General features: G+C 43.9%; 1 protein-coding gene across 1 annotated transcript in view; it reads left to right on the top strand.

Annotated features, from left to right (window-relative positions):
• The window catches only part of cdk7 (cyclin-dependent kinase 7), a 31,271-nt gene extending 14,079 nt beyond the window's left edge, over nt 1-17,192 (top strand). The window contains exons 5-12 of the mRNA XM_063049339.1: nt 6,970-7,038; nt 7,153-7,263; nt 10,116-10,234; nt 11,712-11,811; nt 13,718-13,804; nt 14,647-14,796; nt 15,592-15,736; nt 16,656-17,192. Of these exons, the coding sequence (XP_062905409.1) occupies nt 6,970-7,038; nt 7,153-7,263; nt 10,116-10,234; nt 11,712-11,811; nt 13,718-13,804; nt 14,647-14,796; nt 15,592-15,736; nt 16,656-16,684 (810 nt within the window). The 3' untranslated portion in view covers nt 16,685-17,192. The remainder of the gene's footprint in view (nt 1-6,969; nt 7,039-7,152; nt 7,264-10,115; nt 10,235-11,711; nt 11,812-13,717; nt 13,805-14,646; nt 14,797-15,591; nt 15,737-16,655) is intronic.
• The last annotated feature ends 2,575 nt before the right edge of the window (nt 17,193-19,767 follow it).

Here is a 19,767-nt window from a genome sequence, read left to right as displayed (position 1 = left end):
AAAAGCCAGGACCAACAGGCTCCAGGACAGCTTCTTCCACCAGGCCATCAGACTGCTTAATTCACGCTGATACAATTGTCTTTCTATGATATTTTGACTGTCCTGTTGTACATACTAGTTATTATAAATTACTATAAATTGCATATTGCACATTTAGACGGGGACGTAAACTAAAGACTTTTACTCCTCATGTATACGAAGGATGGATGTAAGAAATAAAGTCAATTCAAATTCAAATAGGAAATACTCCATTTTAGCAGGACAAATAAGAAAAAAGCAGATATCTGATTTGCTAATATGTTGTTAAAACAATAAATTGTTAAAAGTAACAAAATGTTATCACTTATCACTAGAGCAATCGAACAAAAAAGTGTAGAAGTTATGGCATTGGTGAGTCTACAACTGAAGTCCTGGCTACCAAATGGCTTCCCTATTTAAGTGCGTAAGCGTTTTGGAAGTGGTTCAGCTGTACTCTTATTTGGACTAATAGACAAATAACTGGACTAGAAGGTTGTTTTACGAGGAAAGACGGGTTAAGCCAGGCTGGCATCTAATGGTGTTTAGAAGATTCAGAAGAAACTTGATTGAATGATAAGATCCTAAGGGACTTTGGCAAGCTGTGAGGTGGATGTGGGAAGGATGTTTCATTATGTAGCAATAACACTAGGTCTGGAGATCACTAGTAAAAATAAGAGGCCATCCATTTAAGCAGAGATATGGTGATATTTTTTCTCCAAAGGTCATGAATCTTTCAGACTTCTTCAAAACGATTTATCGTAGAGGATTTAAGTACTTTTGGGTGAAAAATATTGTAAGAGATTTGATGAGTAAGGCAATGAAAGCTTACTGTGAGCTGACAGACAGAAAGCTGTTGCTATTAATATAGAGAGGGGCCTACTAGAGGGGGTGCGACATTGGGCCTCCTGGGAAACGAGGTAAGGTAAGTGACAAAAATGTCTGTTGTAGAGCACTTTGGGTCCTGTGACCATAATTCTATTAGTTCTTAAATAGTTACAGAGAAGGATACGACCAGCTTACAGGTTAAGGTGATGGAGCAAACTTTGAAGCAATTAGGTGGGATCTTGCAGAGGTTGATTGTTAGGTGGTGATGTCAAGATGGATCCCTTGTGAGAGGCTAGTCTGTAAGGTTAGATTGCATGGGAACTAAGAGGAAATAGCTGTTCAGGTTCATAATTGGCTAGGAAGCAGTGGGGATGGTCAAGTGGTTTTCTGAATTAGAGAACTGTGCCTGGTGGTATGCAAAAGGGATTGGTGCCTGGACCTTTGTTGTTTGTAAATATATGAACCTTTTGGACGTGAGTGCACCAAGGCAAGGTCAGTAAGTTTGCAGAAGATACTCAAACAGCTGTTGCTGTAGACAGGGTAGAAGGTTATGAAACTTTACAGAGGGATTTTGATAAGCTGGGTACATGGGCTGAGGACTGGCAGATGGCTTTCAATCCAGATAAATATGAGGTATTGCATTTTGGGAGATCAAACCAGGGTAGGGATTATATAGTGAATGGTATGGCCCTGGGGAGTGTTATGGAACAGAGGGACCTCGGAATGCAAGTTCTTAATTCGCTGAAGGCAGTGTCTCAGGTAGACAGGGTGTTGAAGAAGGCAGTTGGCACATTGACCTATGTTGGTCGGGGCATTAAGTTTAGCAGTTGGGGAGTTATGTTGCAGTTATGTGAGATGTTGATGAGGCCTCACTTAAGAGTGTTGTGCACTGTTTCATTGATGCAGTTATAGGAAAAATTTGATTAAACTAGAAAAAGTACAGAGGAGAATTGACCAGGATGTTGCCTGGATTTGGGGACTTGAATTACAATGGGATGTTGTATAGACTAGGACTTTATTCCCTGGAGCACGAGAGATTGAGGGGTGACGAGAGATCGATGTATAAGATCATGAGGGGCATAAAGAAGTCTTTTTCCCAGGGACGAGATGCTATACACAATAGGATTAAGACCAGAGGGAAGAGATTTAAAAGGAACATCCGAGGCAGCAGCTTCATGCAAAGGCGGGCGGGGGAGGGCATATTTGGATAGAGCTGCCAGGAACAGTAGTTGAGGCGGGAACGTTAGCAACATTGGAAAGCCATGTAGTTAAGTATATGGGTAGGAGAGGATTAGAGGGATATGGCCAGATCTGGGCAGGTGGGGCCAGCTTTCTGGGCAACACAGTTAGCATGGACAGGTTGGGCCAAAGCACCTGCTTCCATGCTGTAAGACTCTATACTTCCATGTGGGGTTGAGGTTGCAGTCAGCTTGGCCATGATCTTATTAAGTGGTAGTGCAGGACTGAAGAGCTGAGTGCCCTTCTCCTCCAAATTTGTATATGATGCTTGCAACACACATCAAAGTTGCTGGTGAACGCAGCAGGCCAAGCAGCATCTGTAGGAAGAGGTGCAGTCGACGTTTCAGGCCGAGACCCTTCGTCAGGACTAACTGAAGGAAGAGTGAGTAAGGGATTTGAAAGTTGGACGGGGAGGGGGAAATCCAAAATGATAGGAGAAGACAGGAGAGGGAGGGATAGAGCCAAGAGCTGGACAGGTGATAGGCAAAAGGGGATACGAGAGGATCATGAGACAGGAGGTCCGGGAAGAAAGACAATGGGGGGGGGGACCCAGAGGATGGGCAAGAGGTATATTCAGAGGGACAGAGGGAGAAAAAGGAGAGTGAGAGAAAGAATGTGTGCATAAAAATGAGTAACAGATGGGGTACGAGGGGGAGGTGGGGCCTTAGCGGAAGTTAGAGAAGTCGATGTTCATGCCATCAGGTTGGAGGCTACCCAGACGGAATATAAGGTGTTGTTCCTCCAACCTGAGTGTGGCTTCATCTTTACAGTAGAGGAGGCCGTGGATAGACATGTCAGAATGGGAATGGGATGTGGAATTAAAATGTGTGGCCACTGGGAGATCCTGCTTTCTCTGGCGGACAGAGCGTAGATGTTCAGCAAAGCGGTCTCCCAGTCTGCATCGGGTCTCGCCAATATATAAAAGGCCACATCGGGAGCACCAGAGGCAGTATATCACCCCAGTCGACTCACAGGTGAAGTGTTGCCTCACCTGGAAGGACTGTTTGGGGCCCTGAATGGTGGTAAGGGAGGAAGTGTAAGGGCATGTGTAGCACTTGTTCCGCTTACACGGATAAGTGCCAGGAGGGAGATCAGTGTGGAGGGATGGGGGGGACGAATGGACAAGGGAGTTGTGTAGGGAGCAATCCCTGCGGAATGCAGAGAGAGGCGGGGAGGGAAAGATGTGCTTAGTGGTGGGATCCCGTTGGAGGTGGCGGAAGTTACGGAGAATAATATGTTGGACCCGGAGGCTGGTGGGGTGGTAGGTGAGGACCAGGGGAACCCTATTCCTAGTGGGGCGGCGGGAGGATGGAGTGAGAGCAGATGTACGTGAAATGGGGGAGATGCGTTTAAGAGCAGAGTTGATAGTGGAGGAATGGAAGCCCCTTTCTTTAAAAAAGGAAGACATCTCCCTCGTCCTAGAATGAAAAGCCTCATCCTGAGAGCAGATGCGGCGGAGATGGAGGAATTGTGAGAAGGGGATGGTGTTTTTGCAAGAGACAGGGTGAGAAGAGGAATAGTCCAGATAGCTGTGAGAGTCAGTAGGCTTATAGTAGACATCAGTGGATAAGCTGTCTCCAGAGACAGAGACAGAAAGATCTAGAAAGGGGAGGGAGGTGTCGGAAATGGACCAGGTAAACTTGAGGGCAGGGTGAAAGTTGGAGGCAAAGTTAATAAAGTGGACGAGTTCTGCATGCGTGCAGGAAGCAGCACCAATGCAGTCGTCGATGTAGCGAAGGAAAAGTGGGGGACAGATACCAGAATAGGCACGAAACATAGATTGTTCCACAAAACCAACAAAAAGGCAGGCATAGCTAGGACCCATACGGGTGCCCATAGCTACACCTTTAGTTTGGAGGAAGTGGGAGGAGCCAAAGGAGAAATTATTAAGAGTAAGGACTAATCCGCTCGACGGAGCAGAGTGGTGGTAGAGGGGAACTGATTAGGTCTGGAATCCAAAAAGAAGCGTAGAGCTTTGAGACCTTCCTGATGGGGGGATAGAAGTATATAAGGACTGGACATCCATGGTGAAAATAAAGCGGTGGGGGCCAGGGAACTTAAAATCATCGAAAGGTTTAAGAGCGTGAGAAGTGTCACGCACATAGGTCGGAAGGGATTGAACAAGGGGTGATAAAACAGTGTCGAGGTATGCAGAAATGAGTTCGGTGGGGCAGGAGCAAGCTGAGACAATAGGTCAGCCAGGACAGGCAGGTTTGTGGATCTTGGGTAGGAGGTAGAAACGGGAAGTGCGGGGTGTGGGAACTATAAGGTTGGTAGCAGTGGATGGGAGATCCCCTGAGCGGATAAAGTCGGTGATGGTGTGGGAGACAATGGCCTGGTGCTCCTTAGTGGGGTCACGATCGAGGGGTAAATAAGAGGAGGTATCCGTGAGTTGTCGCTGTGCCTCAGCAAGGTAGAGGTCAGAACGTCAGACTACAACAGCACCCCCCTTATCGGCGGGTTTAATAATAAGATTAGGATTAGTGCGGAGGGAGTGGAGAGCAGAGCGTTCCGAAGGAGTGAGGTTGGAATGGGGACAAGGTGCGGTGAAGTCGAGACGGTTGATGTCCTGTCGGCAGTTAGCAATAAAGAGATCCAGAGCGGGGTGTCCATGAAGAAGAGGAGGGTCGAAGATGGGAGAAGGGGTCATCGGTGGGGGTGGAAGAGTCCTTGCCGAAGAAGTAGGCTTGGAGACGGAGACGGCGGAAGAAAAGTTCCGCATCGTGGCGAACACGGAACTCGCTGAGGTGTGGGCGAAGGGGGACAAAGGTGAGGCCCTTACTGAGAACAGAGCGTTCTGCCTCCGACAGTTGAAGGTCGGAGGGGATGGTAAAGACCCGGCACGGATGAGAGCTGGGATCAGAGGGGGGAGTGGGGAGGCTGGGGGTGTCAATGGAGAGGGGAGGGTTGGGGTGAGAGGAAGATGGAGCCTCTGAGGGCCCAGGAGCTGACGGTGGGATCTGAGGAAGACGGGGCTGCGGAGTGGTGGTGGGGGAAGGGGAGACGGGAGTCACAACAGTAGCACTTGAAGACCCGACCTGGAGTTCAAGGCTGGAATCTTGACAGCTGGGATCAGAGGGGGGAGTGGGGAGGCTGGGGGTGTCAGTGGAGAGGGGAGGGTTGGGGTGAGAGGAAGGTGGAGCCTCTGAGTACCCAGGAGTTGACGGTGGGATCTGAGGGAGACGGGGCTGCGGAGTGGTGGTGGGGGAAGGGGAGACGGGAGTCACAACAGTAGCACTTGAAGACCCGGCCTGGAGTTCAAGGCTGGCGTCGCAGTTGGTGGTTGCGCAATCACTGTGAAGGTGTCCATGGTCGTTTCTGGAGTCCGGGTTTTGAATATGCCCTGAGATGTTGGAGCCGGCGAGATCAATGGCAGGGGCTGCAATCTGAAGTTCATGCCTGCTAGCGTCGGGGCTGGCAGGCTCTGGAGTGCGTAGATGTAGGATCTTGCGATCTTTGCCTAACATGACAAAGTCAAAAAAACGGCGATTGCAGGCGTGAATCCGACAGAGGATGAAATAACGGGTAGGACCATTACAGACGGCGAAGAAAGTGTCCCGAAGGTGTGGAAGGGTCTGGGATAGGGACACCAAGTACCTCCTCGTGGCGGAGAGCGTCGCCTTCAGAGCTTGACGGAAGAAGCGGCGAGAGGCAGAGTCAATAAAATGTGAGTACCTGGGATCCTCAGAAGGTCCAAATTGAGAGGCTTGGAAACGAATCCTAAAGCCAACTGGAGTAAGTTGGCGACGGAGGCACGTTCCAAGAAAGGATATATGGCTGTGATAGCGAGTCTGAGTCAAAGTGTGGTCCAAAAGTTGAAGAGCCGAAGAAATTACAGATGGGGAGCAGTGAGAGATGGTTTCACTGAACTCCCGTCGAAGAGAGGATCTGAACTTCTTCGGTGTAGGCATCACCGGAAGAGGCTTCGCAGTAGTGAATTTAAACGCAAACAACAGGAATTCTGCAGATGCTGGAAATTCAAGCAACACACATCAAAGTTGCTGGTGAACGCAGCAGGCCAAGCAGCATCTGTAGGAAGAGGTGCAGTCGACGTTTCAGGCCAAGACCCTTCGTCAGGACTAACTGAAGGAAGAGTGAGTAAGGGATTTGAAAGTTGGAGGGGGAGGGGGAGATCCAAAATGATAGGAGAAGACAGGAGGGGGAGGGATAGAGCCGAGAGCTGGACAGGTGATAGGCAAAAGGGATACGAGAGGATCATGGGACAGGAGGTCCAGGAAGAAAGACGGGGGGGGGGGGTGACCCAGAGGATGGGCAAGAGGTATATTCGGAAGGACAGAGGGAGAAAAAGGAGAGTGAGAGAAAGAATGTGTGCATAAAAATGAGTAACAGATGGGGTACGAGGGGGAGGTGGGGCCTTAGCGGAAGTTAGAGAAGTCGATGTTCATGCCATCAGGTTGGAGGTTACCCAGACGGAATGTAAGGTGTTGTTCCTCCAACCTGAGTGTGGCTTCATCTTTACAGTAGAGGAGGCCGTGGATAGACATGTCAGAATGGGAATGGGATGTGGAATTAAAATGTGTGGCCACTGGGAGATCCTGCTTTCTCTGGCGGACAGAGCGTAGATGTTCAGCAAAGTGGTCTCCCAGTCTGCATCGGGTCTCGCCAATATATAAAAGGCCACATCGGGAGCACCGGAGGCAGTATATCACCCCAGTCGACTCACAGGTGAAGTGTTGCCTCACCTGGAAGGACTGTTTGGGGCCCTGAATGGTGGTAAGGGAGGAAGTGTAAGGGCATGTGTAGCACTTGTTCCGCTTACACGGATAAGTGCCGGGAGGGAGATCAGTGGGGAGGGATGGGGGGGACGAATGGACAAGGGAGTTGTGTAGGGAGCGATCCCTGATGTGTTGTAATTTTTTTCCATAGCTTCTTGATGCCTTTGGTCACAAGTCCAACATCAGTCTTGTGTTTGACTTTATGGAGACTGATTTAGAGGTAAAATTTCGTGTGAATACAATTTTCTGGCCAGCAATGTACATGTGATGAAAACTACATTATTTTGTTCATGTCATGAAGCTTTATTTTTAACTACCTTTTCATTAAATACAGGTGATAATAAAAGATACTAGCCTTGTGCTGACTCCTGCAAATATAAAAGCATATATGTTAATGACACTCCAGGGTTTAGAATATCTTCATATGCATTGGATTCTACATAGGGTAAGGTGTATCATGCATCTGTTTTATACCTGTATGTTATGTCTGAGAATGTACTCTACCCATTATTCTAATAGATTATATCTAATCTAAAACTGGCATTTTAAAGTAAGATTCTGGTTCATCATTAAGTGCAACTTCATTGTAAAAATCAGTTCTGATGTAGGGTTTATTCCATAGCTCTGTGCTTTTTTGTCTTGAGTTTTTTTTGAAATCCCTACATTCATATAATTGCTATCTAATTTATATAACTAGGGCAAAGTGTTTCAAATTCAAAATGCTCTTACTATATGAATGGGAGAGAGGAAAAGGAGCAAATGGAGAGAACATTCTCTACATGTTCAAATTTATCCCCATGGTGCAGGATACTCTGGAGCAGACTTCCAAGTTTGTGACACAAGCAATTCTTCAGGTGCAGAAAATTTTCAGCAACATACACAAAGTGCTCGTTGAACCCAGCCAGTCAGGTAGCATTAATGGAGGGGAAGGAACAGTCAATATTTTGGGCCAAGACTCTTCATCAGTTCGGGGAAGGAAGGGGGCAGAAGCCCTTCTTCCTTTCCTTCCTTTTCGGCCCATATGAAGGGTCATGGCCCCATACCTAAACTGTTTATTTCTCTCCACAGATACAGCCCTCCGAGTGTGTTATGTATCTGGTGAAGCTGCTCCATTGTAATAGTCTGAGATTTTAATGCAGAGGAAGAGCCATAGAAGGATAAATAGCAAGCAACAAAACAAATAATAACTTAGAACAATGAGGAATTGAAACTTGCACAAAGTTACATTACAGCAGATGACACAAAACTTGAGAGGCACGTGAGGAATAAAATGGATGAATATGAATTTAAAGAAGATGCAGGATGGTTGGCAGGGAGAATTTAGTGCTGCGAAATACAAGGTGTTTTATTTTGTCAATAGACCAAGATGAGGCGAAATAAGGTGGATGGCTTATTTCTAAAAGTGTAGCAGAACAGAGATCCACGAGTGTGCATAATACAGGGTGAAAGCGTTTTTAAAAAAACGTGAAATTCTCTTCTGTATAAATAGATTTATAGACATCAAAGAAGTCATGAAATTTTATGCAATGTTGTTTCAGCCATGTCTTGAGTATTGAGAGTTTCCTTTTAAGGGGAAAAACTTATTTTTTAAAACACAGAGTGGCTGTAATCTGGAATGAACGACCAGGACAGTAGCAGAGTCAGGTTCAGTAGGAAGCTGATGAAGTATCTGAAATCAAGGCGAGTGGAGGGAAATGAAGAGAGGGTAGGGTGAGCAGGACTCCTTCATGGAGCTTGAGTAGGCTCAATGGGCTGAATGGCCTCGTGTTGTGACCGTTCTGTGAGTTTCTTGATATCTGGCAAATGCATTGCAGAACATGAAATAACATGCTCTGGGGGGCGGGGGTGTAGACAGGAACTATAATTTAGATGTGTTGCTTTGCAAATACAAAGCAAACTATGAATGCTTGATCACGAATCATTGAATATTCAGGTGACAGCTGATAAAGTAGTTCATAAACAATTGTGGTTAATTATTTATTAAAATTGGAAAACCAAGAGAGTAGATAAACTGAAGAAGGCAATCCCACTAACCTTTGCAAATCACTGGCTAACCATCTTCTGGGGAATTATGTTACTTGTTTGGGCATTGTACTTTTAAAAATATTTCAAAACTTTAATGTGAGCACAATGTGGTTTATCAGGATGATGCTTGGAATGAAGGCTTTTAGTTATGTCAAAAAGATGGAGGTACTGGAGAATTTATTCTCAGCACAGGGAAGAGAGTGAGGTCCAAATAGAGATAATCAAATAGAGAAATAGGTCCAAATAGAGAAAGCACCTCCAAGTGGATTCATGACTGCAGTTATATATCTAACTGTCAAAAAAAAACAAGGGAGGGAATGGGCCTAATTTATTGTGCATTGAGGGTAGTTATGATCTGCTTCACAGGGTAATAGAGTCAGAATCTGTAGGAACTTACTGGAGGGCGAGTAATACAGTATACCTACGTGATATAGAGGAGCAGTGGGAAAGTGCTAGGGTGTGGGACTAATTTGGAGATACTTTCAAAGATGTGGCACAAGCATGTTAATCTGTTCCCTATCTAAGCTTTTAGATAGGTAGAAGAATACTTCATTGATCCCAAAGGAAACTACAGTGTCACAGTAGCATTACAAGTTCACAGATATAAATATTAGAAGAGAAGTAGAAAGAATAAAAAATAAGTTACCACAAACAGTCTAACAGGAGGAGATCATCACTCCCCTGGCTATAGGTTGACTCATTATAGAGACTAATGGCTGAGGGTAAGAATGACCTCAGACAGCGCTCTTTGGAGCAGCACAGTTGTCTTAGTCTATCACTAAAAGTGCTCCTCTGTTCAGCCAAGGTGGCATGCAGAGGATGAGAAACATTGTCCAGAATTGCCAAGATTTTCTGTAGGGTCCTTTGTTCTAGCACAGCCTCCAATGTGTCCAGTTTGACCCCTATAACAGAGCCAGCCTTTCTGATCAATTTACTGAGCATGTTGGCATCACCCATGTTTTTGACATTGCTCCAGCACACCATCAGATGGAAGATTGTACTGGCGACAACAGACCGGTAAAACAAATGAAGGATAGGCCTGCATATGTCAAAGGACCTCAGTCTCCTCAGGAAGTAGAGGCAACCTTGGCCCTTCTTGTACACAGCCTCTGTGTTGGTGCTCCACTCAAGTCTGTCATCCAAGTGCACCCCAAGATACTTGTAGGTCCTCACCACATCTACATCCTCTTCTTATTACTACTACTGAATCATTTAATTTGAATATTTTACAGAAGACCATTGTGAATATTGATTTTAATGTATTTTTTTCAGGATATGAAGCCCAACAACTTATTAGTAGATGATAAAGGAATCCTCAAACTTGCTGACTTCGGTTTGGCCAAATCATTTGGAAGCCCCAATAGAATGTATACACATCAGGTAGTAACAAGGTAATACCTCGCAAGAGAACTTACCAAGATCTGATTATATGGGGAAAGAATGAAGCAGTGTTTACATGTTGGGAAAGTTCATCTAGAGCTTTAAAGTCAGGTTGTGGCCAGTGATGTGGACTAATATTTTGTCAAGATTTTCTGCAGCTTATGATTACCTTCCTGTTTGTTCAGAAACAAGGCAGCTAAGATTGCTTTTTATTTGCTGATGTAGACAATAATTAGAAAAGCAGGGTTACACAAAGACAGCTTGCCTGATTTAGTTTGGGGGTGACCTGGTTTTTCCAACATGATTGAATTTTTTGAAGAGGTAATAAAGTGTATGGATGCAAAAATTGCTGTTGATATAGTCCCAGGGTTCCCAGCCTGGTGTCCACATGATTGTATTGGTCCATGGCATAGAAAAAGGTTGGGAACCCCCGATATAGTCTAACGGACATCAGGAAGGCCTTTTGACAAGTTCCCCACATGGAAGACAGGTCTTAAACATAAGAGCCTAGGGGTTTCAAGACAAGTTGGCAAATGAGGTACAAAATTGGTTTGGTAATAGTAGGCTGAGTGTGTTTTTGTGATTGGAAGCCTGTGGTTACCACTGGGATGGGTACTAGGGCCCTTGCTATTTGTTAAATGCACTGAAGATTTAGATGTGAATGTAATATGTTTGCAGATGACACAAAAATTAGTGTTGTTGATGGTGAGGGAGATGCAGGACAATACTAATGATTTGTTAAATTGGGCAGGTGTTTAATCCAGATAAAAATGAGCTGATGAATTTTTGAAGGATTAAGAAGGCTGCTTTGTACACAATGGCCCCTAGGGAGTACTGAGAAACAAAGGGACCTTTGTGTACAAGATATAGAAACCTGAAGGTATCATGTTTAAGGAGGGATGTGGGGTGCTTGCCTTCTTTAATAGTATAACTTTAGAAAACATTGACCATATTTCAAGTACTGTGTGCAATTCTGGTGGCTGCACCACAGGAGCATGTGATTGCACTGGCAAAAGTGCAGATCAGATTAACCAGGATGTTGCCTGGGATGGAGCAATCAGTTATAAGGAAAGATTGTATATGTTGAGTTTGTTTCCCTTGGAGTGCAGGAGGTTGAGGGGGTATCTGATGGAGGTATTCAGAATTATGAGGGTAAGAAACTTCTCCCCTGAAACAGACTGTTTAAAACCAGAGGTCATAGGTTTAAGGCTAGGAAAAAGAGACTTAGAGAGGTATTGCTTTGTTCCAATGTGATTGCCTGCAAGAAAATTAATCTTGGGGCACTGTATGGTAACATATATGCACTTTGGTAATAAATTTACTTTGAACTTTGATCTGAGGAAGAATTATTTTGTCCCAGGAGTATTTGGAATCTGCAGTAGGTTGCCTTAGAATTGATGAGGGACAGAGACTTGCTCAAGTTTCTAGTTGAGCATTTCCTAACTTCTGTAAAAACCTTTTTAATGAAAAGGTAATGCTGTATTTCAGGTGGTACAGATCACCGGAGTTATTGTTTGGAGCAAGAATGTACGGTGTTGGAGTAGACATGTGGGCTGTTGGTTGCATATTGGCTGAGCTGCTCCTTCGGGTAAGTACTTACAATTGAAAGTAACTGGATAAATAAATTCCTTTAAATATTATTAACATTTAAAGCGAAGTTAACTACTTTTTCTGTTACATATTATCCAATAATAATTTGTTTCTTCCTTTTAAATGTTTGTTCCCTTCTTCGCTGAGGGCACAAATATTGTGAGTGCATTCTGCAAAGTCTTAGTTTTTCACTGGTCAGTTGTAGCATGAAAGCTGAAGTATCTTCTAGCATGTTTAATGTAGTGAAGCATCCTGAGGAGCTCCAGATGAGCTCTATCAAATATGAGGTATTACAGTAACTGAGCAGAAGCTTAATCGGGGGAAAATGTATGGAATTTCGTAAAGGAGGGATGAGTGAATGAGAGGTTGAGTCTGTTAGTCCAGAACCTTGTGGCCTAACCAGCTGGAGGGATTGTAGTCAACAGCTAAAATTGGGATGTGCCAGAAAGCAGAATTGGAGGACCGCAGATGTTTTGTGATGAGGACTTTCTTGTTACCAAGTTAGTCTAACACCGGAGGACATCTGGCCCATCAGCTCCATGCTGTCCCCAAAGGGCAAATATAACAGATGAATGCCATCATTCCCAGTCTCTCTCTCTCAATGGCCCTGCAACCTGTTCTCTCTCACATGCACATCAACTCCCCTTCTGCCAGTTATCCACAATAAAGGGCAATGAGCAGTAGCCAGTTTACTGGCAGAGTTAATGCGATATGCGAGGAACCATGAGCACTGGACATAAATGATCAGAGAGAATGTGTAAGCTCCTTATAGACATCAAGATCAGGCAGCCCTGACTGTTATGCCACAGTTCAGCAGAGATGAGGAAGTAACAAGGATGGGTACAATTACAAGCAAGGCCTCAGAGGGTTTGAAAACCAGGATTTTAATCTTGAGTCATTGCTGTGCTGGTACAAAGTGCAAGCCTGCAGAAGGGCGATGGACAAATAGTACAAGATAATCCCAAGGAAGTTAAACAGTAGACTGTAACTTCTCCCAAACTACCAGCAGAGGAAGTGATAATCCTAAAATGTAAGCTGGGCCCAGGGACAGGGTAATTGTGAGGATTTGATGATCTGAATGTGGGCTCAGTCAAGATAGGTTGATCAGATGGTATTTTGGAACCCTTGCCCTTCTGCTGCTGTGTACTATTGTTCCTGGGACCTGTGTGAACCCCCTACCCTCCCACTGCTGTGCCAGAGGTCTGGTGCGAATACAAAGCAAATCACCCCATGGTTATCTGTAGAGATCTGGTGGTGAGTGGGCTTGGCGAGGACTGTGACTGCACCTCAGCCAGCACAGTGAGCATGGCCATTGCTGGTGACAGACAGTATCTGCTCCACGTGTTGATGCACCACCTACATCCTGCGGGATACTTCATCACTTTCCATTGGTTTTCCATTTTGTTTCCATGGAGATTCCTCTGTGCTGAGGAGGGGTGGTCTGTTTTAATGCAGTAGTTGCTGCTAGTCCCCAGCCTGGCCTACACTCTGAGCTCCACATCCTGGTGATGAGTGTCTGCATCCCTCAACAAGGCCTCCCATCACCAGTCCTCACTTGCAGCCTCTCCAGCTGAGCCACGGGGTAAATTATTGCTGAGGGTACAATCAAAAGGATGTGTATCATGTTCCTGGTCAGTAGTGGGGAAGGTAGGGAGTACTGTCTTGCTGATAGCGGATGTTTGGGCTTGTCGAACAGAATGTTTGGGATACTTGTGTTCCTAGTTTAGCCACTGGCACAGTAGAGTTGGATCTTTCATTCATGAAAATGTTCAGGGTGTTATTTGAATTTCAAAGCTGTTTTCTAACTATTGTATTTCAACTTTATTTGTACATACTTTAATAAAATAGATTAAATAGCCAAAAGCTATTTCTGGCTTAAATGTTTGTATTTTGTATTGATGTAGACACCATTTTTACCTGGCGATTCAGATCTAGACCAGCTGACAAAAATATTTGAAGCTTTGGGCACGCCGACAGAAGAACTGTGGCCTGTAAGTCAGTTTTCTGAATGAGAACTATAAGCAAACGAGCACTGAAACGTGAAGCACTTGTTCAAAGGCATGCGATTTTACTTGCATAGTTAGCTCACCCCAGGAAATGCTGGACCTCCACCTTCATAGTTTTGACATTTGATTGGTCTTACATGTGTCCCCTTGTTTTGGATTAATTTTGCTGTTCAACATAAATATTAAAATTGGGCAGAGGATTTGAAGTATTCTGCTAAAGATTTTTAATCAATTAAAATTAATTGTGCATAATGCTACGCTTGATATGGATTACTGCTTGCCATGTTCTTAAAATTTGCTTCTAAGGAGGAGAATATAGCACAATGTTTCTGTCTTGCAAGTGTACAGCACGTCCGAAGAATAAACCAAACTGTTTTCTTTGCCTTTTGAACAATATGATGCATTAAAATAAAGCAATGATCTTAGCAGCATTGATCAGGTTATATAAAGAATCAGAAACCGGTTTATACTCACTGACATATGTTGTGAAATTTGTTGTTTTGCAGCAGCAGTACATTACAATACATAAAAATAAATTACAGTAAGGAAAATAAAATAAGAAAGAGAGCAAGATGGTGATGAAACGTTTATGGGTTCATGGACTTGAGAAATCTGATGGCGGAGGGGAAGAAACTGTTCCTAAAAATTAATTTATCTTCGAGAGTTTCTTGTGTTGGATTAAATATCAATAAAATGAATGCTCTTTACGAATCTGGATCATATTGGAAAAACAGAAGGATAAATGCTCAGTTTATTGCAGTTGTACGTTAATGCCCCACATCCAGATTTGGCATTTCAGTTTGCATGAATATTTCTTTTAATTGCAGGGAATGACGAGCCTTCCAGACTATGTATCGTTTAAACGCTTTCCTGGAACTCCTTTGGAGCATATATTCAGTGCTGCTGGGGATGACCTACTTGAGTTATTACAAGATCTCTTTACTTTTAATCCTTGTACAAGAATAACAGCTACACAGGTAAATCGATGCTTATTTATGATACCGATTTACAAACGTTTGTATATAAATAACTATGAAAAGCAATGTGCTGTCAATTCAGTCGATCAAGTTTGTACTTTAGGAGGATGAATATTTAACTTGGGTGGTGGGGTGGAGATACGTCTGTACCAAAGGAGGTAGAAGGCACTCCTTCCCTCCACTAGCCTGCAGGTCACCCTTGGGCAAGGTGCAGCACCTGCTTAGCCCCCCAATCAGGGTCATGTGAAGCTGTGGGAGCAGGTGGTACATATATCACAAGTCCTGGTTATGCAACCACTGACGCCAGGCACTCTGTGAAGAGTAATGATAATGGCTGGGGTCACCCGTCTTGGAAAGACGCTGCCGAGAAGAAGGCAATGCAAACTAATTTGCCAAGAACGATCATGGTCATGAAAAGAGCATGATCGACCACATCAAATGACATGGCACATGATGGTGGTGAGGATGAATATATAACTGGGAATGAAGAAGTAAATACTTCTAATCTGCCGCCATTCTGAATGCTGATCGAAAATTCACTTTAACATGAATATGTGGGTGTCAGATGAGAGTAAGATTATGCAACCTGTAAAGAGGCAACTGGGACGTCAATGCCATTGAGTGGAGGAGAAATAAAACTGGTAAGAAGAGAAGGACTTCAAACTTCGTGTTAATTTACAAGATCGTTCATAGTTAGATGGTACTAAAACTAATTAATCACCTCTTTGGAAGTTTCATAATTTTAGATTGCCTCTTGCCACTTCCTGTATAATTGGGGAAATGCAATCTTCCTAGGCACTGAAGAAGAGGTATTTTAGTAATCGTCCAGGACCAACAGCAGGACCTCAACTGCCCCGACCCAACTGCTCAACAGAAGCCTTAAAGGAGCAAGAGGTTAAGACAAGCTTCAAGCGTAAACGAACTGAAAACCTGGAGCAAGGTAATGCGTAGGCTTCGTGCATTGGAGAGTGCCACTTTTTCTTCCCCCACATTGCTTTTTAAGATGTTGTCTAACTTGTATACTTGTGGTTTATCTTGAGCACCACAACTTCTACCAGTAATATGCATGCAAATAATAGATGATAATCTACCACTGTTCCCTTAGTGATTGAACCCCTGTTGGCTTCTCCAAATGAAGACCCCATATTATATACCTCTCTTTTCCCTTAGTGAAATGTTGCTAGCCAATTTGTTTTTCTAGAATTGTGGCAAGCATTGGGTTGATTTGGACTCATTGCTTGCTCTTACCACCTACTCAACGCAAAGGCGTTTCTAAACTTTCAGATTAGTGTAAATAATAAAAATTAACCAATAAAAGGCTGAACTTAATTACAGTGCTAACAAGCACTGCTACAAGAATGCACCATCCTTCATCAAGCGCCCCCAGTGTCCAGGCCATGCTGTCTTCTCACTACTACCGTCAGGTACTACTGGAGCCTTAGGTCCCACACCAGGTTCAGGAACAGTTATTACCCGATGACCATCAGGCTCCTGGACTGGCATGGATAACGTCACTCATCTCAGTGATGAACTGATTCAACAAACTAGGGACTCACTTTCAAAGAATCTATAACTCACATTCTCAGTGTTACTTATCTACATTTTTATTTATTATTTGCACAATTTGTCCTCTTTTGCACTTTAGATGTTTGTCAGTCTTAGTTGTGTATTATTTTTCATAAATTTGAATGTATTTACTTTGAAATTTGAGCAAATAATTGAAAATAATTGGTGAAATAAGTCAAGCACTTGCCTGTACTTCCCCTTTTCCTCAAGGTCAATATTTCAATGCAAAGAATGGGGTGGCATATTTATTTTGTTTAATATCAAATAGTAAATACTGTTGCATTTATTTTCAGGTGGCCTGGCTAAGAGACTAATTTTCTGACCTTTGTCATTGAATGCTGGACAGAAAAGGAACCAACGTGCGATAGAAGATAATATACCAGTTACATATTGTAACTCGAAGACTTAGCTGCTGTGTACAAAGTAGAGTAGATTTATTACATCCAAAAGGGTCTTGATTTGTACTTGTGAATAATGATGTCTCAGTAATTTTTCCAATAAATGTTTAAGAAATATGTATAGTGTTATTGATTGCTTTTTGTACCATGGATCTATAACATGTAGTTCACATTGGCCTCTGTCAGTTTTATGCTTTTTTTTCATGCTCTCACCCATTCTTTCCTGTTGCTGATTGGCAGGCTGGGGGTTGGGTGATCCTGTTAGTTTTTATGCAAAGGAGGGGTTGGGTTTGAGGTTTGCGAATTTTTGTGTATTTTTCTTTTCATGCAGGGGGGATTTATGTCTTTTTTTCAACTACTATGGTTTTCTGTTCTTTTTATGGCTATCTGGAGAAGACAAATCCGAGTTGTATTTCTGCATACATACTTTGATAATAAAAGAGCCTTTGAAATGTTTTCCCTCAGCTTGTATTGTAGCTGACTGAATAATGGTCATACTTTATGATATACTGCTGGATATCTGAGACCTGTAATATCAGAGCTCCACAAAGGCAAATAGAGGATTACAAATGGCGTGGAAACCCTAGAAATGCTGTCATAAAGTTACAGTGTCTAACTTGCCTTTTTTAACATTAGAAAAGGATTGTTAAATCAAGATCCATGACATCTTATTCCCTGAAATGTAGGAGAGTGAGGGGAGACAAAATTATGAGGAGTATAGAGTAAATGCAACCAGGCATTTTTTTTACTGAGTTTGGGTGAGACAAGAACTATGTCTAATAGGTTCAGGGTGAAAGGCAAGATATTTAAGAGCATAAGATACAGGAGCAGAATTAGGCCATTTGACCCATCGAGTCTGCTCTGCCATTTCACCATGGCTGATCCAATTCCCTCTCAGTCCCAATCTCCTGCCTTCTCCCCTGTACCTCTTCATGCCCTGACCAATCAAGAGTCTATCAACCTCTACCTTAATATACATAAAGGTTTGGCCTCCACATCTGACTGGTTCACAGTTTCACCACTCTCTGGCTAAAGAAATTCCTCCTCATCTCCATTCTTAAAGGACGCCCGTTTAAGGGGAACCTAAGGGGGAGCTTTTTCACTTGGTGGTGACAGTGTGGAAGGAACTGCCAGCGAAGTGGTCGATACAGGTTCAATTCCAACATTTAAGAGAAGTTTGGATAAGTACATGAATCAGAAGAGTATGGAGGACAATGGCCCAGGTGCAGGTCTAGATGGGCAGAAGGACCATCTATGCTGTATTGTCCTTTGACACAATGAAACATCACGTTTACGCACAACTTCACACCATCACCCCAACCCCTCAGGAGCATGTAAAGATTCTTGTTTAATATTTATCCTTCAATGAGTTTTTTTTAAACTGGTTGTTAGGTTAACTAGTCATTGTAGATTGTCCTGCAATTGGGTTAGTGTTAAATCCAGGGTTGTTGGGCATTAGAAGGGCCTATTCCACACTGTACCTCTATAGATAAACATTGGATCTTGCTATTGCATACTGCTTATCTTTTCAGAACTGTATTACAACAATGCTTGCTAGTATATGGCATTCAGTTGCTTGTATATACCTTGTCACATCCTGATGACAAGAAAAATGCTACTGTATATTTTAAACACAAAAGATTCTGCAGATGCTGGAAATCTGGAGTAACTATCATGCTGATGAGGGGTCTTAGCTCAAAAGGTGGACTCTTTTCTTTCCATAGATGCTGCCTGGCCTGCTGCATTCCTGCAGCAATTTGTCTGTATGTTTTAAAGCAAGTTTGTCAATAATCATTCAGGCTGTGATATTTCTGAAGAACTGATTATGTAATGGTATTTTCAGTAGTTATGGGAAGGTTGTGATAGGAATACTTGAACTCCAGAACTTGTGTTCTAAGTACTTCTACCATATGTATTCACTCTGCTCCGTCTAGTGGAATTAGTCCTTACTCTTAATAATTTCTCCTTTGTCTCCTCCCACTTCCTCCAAACTAAAGGTGTAGCTATGGGCACCTGTATGGGTCCTAGCTATGCCTGCCTTTTTGTTGGCTTTGTGGAACAATCTATGTTCCGTGCCTATTCTGGTATCTGTCCCCCACTTTTCCTTCGCTACATCGACGACTGCATTGGCGCTGCTTCCTGCACGCATGCAGAGCTCGTTGACTTTATTAACTTTGCCTCCAACTTTCACCCTGCCCTCAAGTTTACCTGGTCCATTTCCGACACCTCCCTCCCCTTTCTAGATATTTCTGTCTCTATCTCTATCTCTGGAGACAGCTTATCCACTGATGTCTACTATAAGGCTACTGACTCTCACAGCTATCTGGACTATTCCTCTTCTCACCCCGTCTCTTGCAAAAATGCCATCCCCTTCTCGCAATTCCTCCATCTCCGCCGCATCTGCTCTCAGGATGAGGCTTTTCATTCCAGGACGAGGGAGATGCCCTTTTTTAAAGAAAGGGGCTTCTCTTCCTCCACCATCAACTCTGCTCTCAAATGCATCTCCCCCATTTCACACATCTGCTCTCACTCCATCCTCCTACCACCCCACTAGGAATAGGGTTCCCCTGGTCCTCACCTACCACCCCACCAGCCTCCGGGTCCAACATATTATTCTCCATAACTTCGGCCACCTCCAACGGGATCCCACCACTAAGCACATCTTTCCCTCCCCCCCCCCCCCCGCTTTCGGCAGGAATCGCTCCCTACGCGACTCCCTTGTCCATTCGTTCCCCCCCATCCCTCCCCACTGATCTCCCTCCTGGCACTTATCCTTGTAAGCAGAACAAGTGCTACACATGCCCTTACACTTCCTCCCTTACCACCATTCAGGGCCCCAGACAGTCCTTCCAGGTGAGGCGACACTTCACCTGTGAGTCGGTTGGGGTGGTATACCACGTCCGGTGCTCCCGATGTGGCCTTCTATATATTGGCAAGACCCGACACAGACTGGGAGACCGCTTTGCTGAACACCTACGCTCTGTCCGCCAGAGAAAGCAGGATCTCC

This window comes from Mobula hypostoma, chromosome 5, assembly GCF_963921235.1.
Source record: "Mobula hypostoma chromosome 5, sMobHyp1.1, whole genome shotgun sequence".
Lineage (NCBI taxonomy): Eukaryota > Metazoa > Chordata > Chondrichthyes > Myliobatiformes > Myliobatidae > Mobula > Mobula hypostoma.
Note: the sequence above shows the minus strand (reverse complement) of the source record. Positions and strands in the feature narration are given on the sequence as shown.